Source organism: Pteropus alecto, unplaced genomic scaffold, assembly GCF_000325575.1.
Source record: "Pteropus alecto unplaced genomic scaffold, ASM32557v1 scaffold134, whole genome shotgun sequence".
Classification (NCBI taxonomy): Eukaryota; Metazoa; Chordata; class Mammalia; order Chiroptera; family Pteropodidae; genus Pteropus; species Pteropus alecto.
The window spans coordinates 3,956,021-3,963,542 of NW_006436283.1; the positions used below are offsets into that span (position 1 = coordinate 3,956,021).

At 55.9% G+C, this 7,522-nt stretch overlaps 1 protein-coding gene across 1 annotated transcript in view; it reads left to right on the forward strand.

Annotated features, from left to right (window-relative positions):
- The window catches only part of ST6GALNAC2 (ST6 N-acetylgalactosaminide alpha-2,6-sialyltransferase 2), a 21,609-nt gene that overhangs the window by 7,820 nt on the left and 6,267 nt on the right, over positions 1-7,522 (forward strand). Inside the window, exons 2-5 of the mRNA XM_015589601.2 lie at positions 3,583-3,646; positions 5,831-6,005; positions 6,640-6,805; positions 7,206-7,344. Coding sequence (XP_015445087.1) covers positions 3,583-3,646; positions 5,831-6,005; positions 6,640-6,805; positions 7,206-7,344 — 544 coding nt within the window. The remainder of the gene's footprint in view (positions 1-3,582; positions 3,647-5,830; positions 6,006-6,639; positions 6,806-7,205; positions 7,345-7,522) is intronic.

The window sequence follows — 7,522 nt, forward strand, 5'->3', positions numbered from 1 at the left end:
GGCTTCGGGTCGCCTTCCGCACCGGCCTCTTTGGGGTGGCCCCCAGCGGGGACCCCGGCTGCGGATCTTTGTCCCTGGAACCTCCACCGCGGCGTTAAAGTTTGGCCCCTGCGCACCGGCGGTCAGCTCGCAACGGCCTTATGGATTAATTCCCTTTCTACCGTCCAGATTTGGCTAGGTCATCAGGATCCAAAACAAACAGACCCGTTTTTGCAGGGAACTCTCCCTCGGTCACGTCACCTCTTTCAGACTCTACTTTGGGGGCAGGGACCCAAGGCTCCCGATTCCAGCGTCGCCGGGATCCACGGCTGGGCTGGGGCGGGTCGCCTTTCCCGCTCGCCTCGGTCCCTGCCCCGGCTCCCTCTCGCCCCGCGCTCTGTTTGCTCGGTGTACACGATCAGCACCCTCTGGGCCAGATCTGGCAGAGAGGCGGACTCCCTGGGCAACGGCGCGGATTCTGGGCTCGGTCCAAGTCTTCCTCGCCGAGCCGCCTCCCGCGCTCCGCTCCCTCCGGCCTGCCCTGGGCTCCTTCTTTTCTTTTGTGTCTTGCGAGGAGACACCTGAGAGCCTGCCTTTGGTGGGTGATGGTTCCAGTTACTGAAGAAGCCTCCCAAGGATTGAGTTGACTTCTGGGAGGCGGTCGAGCCACGCTTAGATTCTGGGAATGGGAGGCTGCAGGGGAGCCTTGCAGAGAGGCCTCTGCGCCCCGCTTTCCCTTCCCTGCGCCCCGCTTTCCCTTCCCTGCGCGTTCCCACCTGCCTGTTCCTTCCTCACTAAACCTTGCTCCGGGATAATGGGATGAAAGCATAATCGGTTATCTGTCCTCAGGGAACTAGGTCAGAGGGCACCTGAATGTTAGGGCGCGAACAATTCTGAGACCCACGGAGCCAATTGAGATTAATTATGAGCCTTTATTAGCCGGCCGGCGACTGACTCTCTCCCACGCAGGGCTAGAGGAGATCAGCCCCCAGCTTTCAGAGGAGGCAGCTGATAAAGCTTAAGACCAGATCCTGGTGGTCTCCTGAACAAGCCAGCAGATTACAGAAGTGGAAGTTGGCTTTGCCGGGAACAACACCCTTAATTAACAAGTAAATGGATTACAGAAGCAGACTTTGCCCATCTTTATATCTTATACAATACTCTTCCTAAACCACACGCAAGCAAATAGGACAACTTCTGGTATCTAAAGATATTTCTTCCCTGTAGCTGACTTAGCTAGTTGGCTCACTTGAAAAATTTTCCACCCTTAACACGAAGTTGCAAAACAATACAAAATAAGCTTGCAGCTTGATGACGAGTCCAGTCTCTTTGTAACAAAGAGCGCTCTAGCAGGTGATACCTGAAGGTGTTGGATCTCCCTGTGGTCAGAAACTGCCCAAGAAGCACCAGAGAGGGGTAAGGGTACTAAGAGAAGGGACCCTTGTCCATTTCATGTAAAGATGTTTTAAAACCCAAGTCAACGTCTTTTGACGAATACGGCTTTAAAGATGAGTTTGTTGAACATCCGTTTTCTTTTTAAAGATCTTTTCATCTTTCGAAAATCTAGTACAACCTAAGAACCTGTCCATTTCCTTGCTGTTTCCCCGACTTTTGTGTGGTAGTAAATCCCAGGGGCAGGTTGGGACTTGGCCTTTTGAGTGCCCGGAAAAGCAAGGTGGGAGCAGGGATGGCATTCTGGGAGGGGAGACTGCTGAGGGACCTCCCTGCGTGGGCCCGGAAATGCTCCTGCCTGGCTATGATGGAGAGGCCAGGGGACAAAGGGGCTGAGACCAGGTCTCCAGCCCAAGGTGGGGGCTCTCACGGCTTAGAGTGGAACCTACCCAGGAGTTTACTCACAGAAGAATCTGGATCAGTGGTTCCCAGCCGTGGGGATTTCTAGACTTGTATAAAAAGAAAAAAATTTTATGGAGGAAGGTGAGGATAGATACTGGGCACCAGTGACCATCTATTGTCAACATTCTTTTGTAAAAGAAAGGACATTTTAGGGCCAAGAATTCCTAAGAATATGATGTAGGTTGAGTAAATTTCATTTTATGAAAAATGTACCACATTGTCCCATTTCCCCGGGCTGTGGAGACTTCTCCACGAGGGGCGTACCTAGGCTGGCCCCTTCCCCGCCTCCTCCCAGGCTCCCCAGGCAGGTGTCTAGAAGCCCTAAGAGCAGTGAGGGACTGGGAGGAGTCGCTGAGCACCTAGGGGTGCCCAGGAGATGGGCCGGGCAGCAGAACTGAATCAGGAGCAGTTCCCGCCATGCCCACTGCCACTCCGTCCCTCCCGGCTGCACCCTGCCCTGGTCAGCAGGTCCTCTGCCAGGCCCTGAAGTCTGACCGCACGTTAAAGTCACCTGGGGAGGAGCCCAGACCAATCAGATCAGAATCTCAGGGGTGGGGCCTCAGCCTAGGTGAGTTTTCAAAAGGTCACTGGGGCTTCTTGTTGCCCACTAGGCTGAATGCCCCGGCTCAGTTCCTCCTCCCGGGGGTCCTGCTGTGCTCTAAGCTGAGGAACTGCGGGGATTATGTGGGTGGACAGGTGGCCCATCCAGGGAGAAGGGGAGGGAAGGGGGAAAGGATCATCCCTGGCTTTCTGCCCTGCCCCTCCAGTGTCTTAGGGAAACCTGGAGCTGGGCAGGTCGCAGACTTCCATCACTCAGCTGTCTCAGCACCAAGTACCAGGTAACAAGGGGCCTTTGTTTCCCTTGCAAACTGCCCATCCCAAACCTCCCCACCTGCTCCCTGTGGCCGTGGGGGAGGACAAGAGTCTGAGAGGACACCGACACCCTCTTGAATAGGCAGGGGACCCTCTTCCTTCCTTTCTGTCCCCCTCTGCCCGGATGCTGGGGCCATCGGGGGGGAGGGCAGGGGGGCAGTAACATTAGCCCCTTACCTCCCTGCAGAAGGAACCGTCACAGAGGCTGTCACAACAAAGTCCTTTCCCTCTTTCCTTTAGGTAACCATAGCTAACATTTAGAGGACACTTTATATAACGTAGATTCTGTCTGAACGCGCGCATCAATTGGATGATACGTGATATGATTACCAATCATATCAATATGATTGTCCCTGAGTCTAGATGCAGAAACCGAGGTTCTGAGAAGTTTAGTAATTTCCCAAGATCATAGGATACAAACCCAGAGAGTCAGACTTCGGATCCACACCCTTCACCGGGACGCCTGGGGCAGGAGCCAGGTGCAGGAGGCCCAGGTCATCCAGGACAGAACACCTGCTCTGGGGCCTTGGCAGGTAGACCCCTGGGACAGTCACAATTCCAGGGGCCTGGCCAGCGTTCCTATTGTCTATTTTCATCTTTAACCACCCTCTTACTGTTCCTATAAACTCCCCATTTCTGCCACTTGCCAAGGAGTTTCTCGATGTCCAGGTTTCCACAGCTCGGGAGAAGCTAATAATGTGACAGGATTTTGTGTGCCTAAAGAGACACAGGCAAGAACCAGAGCACAGAAGTAGGATTAAAGGAACGGATGCCTTTGACCTTGACAGACTTTGTCAGCCCCCAGAGCTAACAGAGTCTGACGGAAGGTTCCGAAGGGCGGGTCAGACCCTGCTTGACTTGTGCTTTCTCCCCCAGGAACACCGTCACACCTCGAGCATCCTCTGGACCCAAGGCAGCGACCGATTCTGGGACGAGAAAGGTACAGTGCTCAGCTACTCCGCAATTTTCTGAGCATCCTCCAGTTATCTGGAGGAGGGGAAAGAGAAGAGCAAACAAAGGGGACCAGGCTCGGGAGTCTGTGGGGCGGGGCTCTTTGGACTCCCCTCGCCCCACCCCACCCCCACCAAGCCCCATGCCACCCCATCCTACCCCCACCCTCACCGCACCCCAAGCAGGAAGCACAGGAGCCAGCCATCAGGACCTCTCCAACTTGCCTGCCAGGGCTCCCCATACCCCAAGAGAGGAGATTGAGTCCATGTGTACCCCTGAGTACAGCCAGCCAAACGTTTCTCGGAAATCTTGTGATTTATCTCTAAAAAGCCTGTGAATTTGGCACTCTGCTGCTCAAAATGTCTTCCTACTATAAAAGTCACATTCGAACTGCTCACCATGGTGTAAACACCAAACCCTGGGAAGATGTTCCCCGTTCGCCCTGAGGGTTTGAGAACCTTCCGGGTCCTGCTCCTTGGTGACCCGTAGGCTAAAGGACCACCTGGGGCACTTTCTCTGTGTTCTCTGGCTGAAGCCTCCTGGCAAACCTGTTAGGCAGCCTTTACAGGTGAGCGAGATGAGGCACAGAGAGGTCAGGTACCTTGCTCGGGGTCACTCAGGGAGAAGAGGTGATCCCGACCCCAGAGCTGGCTCTGAACCACCGAGTGATACAGTCTCACCCGCTCTGTGAGCTGTGCTCAAGCAGGGTGGTGACCACGCTGTTCGGAGTTAGTTCGGGTCTAAGAGTTGTTTTTAGTGCCCAAGAGACCAAACTGGAACTTGAAATATTTCTCCCTGGCCTCAGGGAGAAACATAAGACTTAATAACAGCTGAGCTGCTCAGAGGCAGAGCAAATAGCCTTGTGTCCTGAGGACAGAGGCCTGGTAGGCACTTGGCCTCAGGTATCTCATGAGTGATTGATCCATCTTTACGTGCCTCAAGTCCTTTCCACCTGGAGCTGCTTGACACTAAATGACATACATCCCCACCTGGTTTTAAAAAAATGACGTGAGGTAGCTTTTAGTAACATGTAACAAGGCAAAAACATTAAATAGAATAAAATGAAGAAACGGGTGAAGGAAAATGAGACATCAGATGAGTGCACGAAAAATGAGCCACAAGGTGTAAGAGATGGGCCATATGTCTGGCTGTGAGCTCCCTGGCGGTCACGGTGAAGAAGGAAACCGCCTCCATGGTCATGAGGGAAAAGCTAGCCAGCTGCCCAGGTGAAGTGCAGCCTCTTCTGACGCAGAGATCTGGAGATCTTTCTCCCGGAGCCTCATGAAGAAGGCCCTGGAAAACATTGTGGCAATAAACTGAATGTTAGCGGAACTACTACAGTCAGTTCTGCTGTAATGCTTGCTTTGAGAACATGAATTTGTTCCAACAAGACAGATACCTTACGAAACAATGCGGCTTCCGAGTGATTCGGTCAGTGAGCACGCTGGGTTAAAATGCAGAAAACCACATCCAGCCCAAGGGAGCCACGTAGGAATACACAACGTGCACACACATGCACACTCCATGGGCTTCCTCACACGTGGTACACAATACTGTCACTTCACAGTAACTCACAAGCTGCCACTTGTCTGACGCTCACTTCTGCATGCAAATGTAAAGTTTCTCCCAACGGAAGTCTGAGCTCGAGGTGTCAGCAGGACGGTCTAGGTTAGAACCCTAACCTAGACTGTTCTTTGGCTGACAGCTGCATCACTCAATCTCTGCCTCTGTCATCACATGGCCACCTTATAAGGATGCCAGTCCTTGATTTAGGGCCCACCTTAATACAGTATGACCTCATTTTAACTACGTACACCTGCAAAGACCCTATTTCCAAATTAGGTCACATTTCGAGGTTCTTACCCATCCACGGGCAAATGCCCCCAAGTTTCCCCAAGTGAGAGGTGAAGGAGTAGGAAGCCAGAGCCATCAGGCCAGAGATGGGGCATCCGGGAAAACCAGGACGCCCGGGCTGGACAGGGCAAGTCCAGAAAGCTCTCTGATCCCTACTAGGCTATCGTGTCACTGGCAACTGGGCTCACAGATTTGGGGGTGGCCCAGGTCCGGAGGGGGAGGGGCGGCTCTTCCTTCTCGAGGGTCTTCCTCCTGGGAGGGCTCCCACCCACCGAATCCCCCAGCTAACAGCTTAGCCCTCTTACCTTCTCACCCACAGAGCCTACCCTGCCGACACCCACTTTATCTCGCCGTTCAGCGGCACCCCCACTTCCAAGGGCTGTTTGATTTCTCCACTCCAGTGCTGCTGTCGGGGGGCGTCTTCACCCAGGAGCTCTGGGACCACCTGAGCCAGCACAAAGCCCCCTATGGCTGGCAAGGGCTCTCACGCCAAGGTAACCTGCGGCCGCTGCCTGCCGCCGACCCTCTGGCCTCAGCTGGTCCCTTCTTCCTGCTTTTGGCCTTGTGCAGGCCAGGTCCCCCCCGCCCTCACGGCCCGTGATGCGGGAACCCCATGTCCCTTTCCAGGAGGACCTCGGGGCTCAACCCTCAAGCTGTGTACCTCCCGCTTTACTTCCCCACCCCCACGAGCATCGCGGGGTCAGTAAGAGGGGTTTGGCTGCCCACGCCCTCCCCTCCCCCAGCAGCCTCCCTGGCATGATGGGCTAAAGTGCCATTGTCCAAAGGTGACCAAAGACAGGGTTTCTGGAGCCCCAAACGGCCTGTTGACCTCCGAGCAGAGGGCCCTCCCTGTTATATCTGCACCACGCCCCCCGCATGCCTCAGATTATTTCCTTTAAGAACAGCCTCAGAGAGCTGGTCTTTCAAGTTCCTGAGGCACTGAGGGCCCAGCCACACTCCCCCCCACCCCCTTTCCATTCTCAGGCCCAGAGGTTCCATCCCCTCCCGCCCTCTGTGCCTCTGGGGAGGGCCTGGGGTCAGGCCTCTGGCAAGTTAAGTGCCAGAAACAGTCCTCGATGATCCACGACAGCCCCCCGCATAGCACCCCGCCTTGTCCCTCGCTCACAGCCATCGCCTCCACCCTGGGCCTTCTGAACGGCTCCGAGAGCGCCCAGCTGTTTGCCTCCAGGGAACGGCTTCGGGACTGTGTCCGGTGTGCCGTGGTGGGTAACGGAGGCATTCTGAATGGTTCCCGCCAGGGTCGGAACATCGATGCCCATGACTACGTGTTCCGGTACGCAGCCCGGGCCCGGGAGGCGGCGGGAGCGGAGCTGGGTGGGGAGCTGGTCCCACCAGCTCCGGGGCCAAGGCGGCTGCCGCCCCGGGCAGCTCAGCGGCCAGCTCAGGGGCTGTAATGGGCGGGTGGGCACGGATGAAGGCCTGCGGGACAGACCTGCCAAGGGGACCCAGGAGAAAGGAGCCCCCCGGGGCCAGGGGGCTCGGTTCACAGGGTGTCCCTTGAGGTCTGGAGTGGGGTTGGGGCTGGTGAGCAGGTGCTGGTGCTGTCACAGCAGAGGGGGTGGTCCCTACAGAGGCGTAGGGACAGGTGTGGCGGAACCCTGGGGATGGAAGTGGCAGCACGCAGCACGGTGTGACTGCAGTGTGGCCGGCTGACGGGCCTCTGTTTGGAGCAGACTCAATGGTGCTGTGATCAAAGACTTTGAGGACGACGTGGGCACCAAGACCTCCTTCTACGGTTTCACGGTGAACACGATGAAGAACTCTCTCATCTCCTACAGGAAACTGGGCTTCACCTCCGTGCCACAAGGACAGGTGAGGCCTCCACTGGGCGCCACCGTCCCCAGAGCCCCCTCCACGGGACTGTGTCCGGTGTGCCGTGGTGGGTAGGCACACCAGACACAGTCCCCCACCCGCAGCCCAGTGGACAGTGTTTGTGCCAGGACCTTGAGTGCAGGGATGGGGCAGTGGAGGAGGAGGGTCTGGTCCTCAC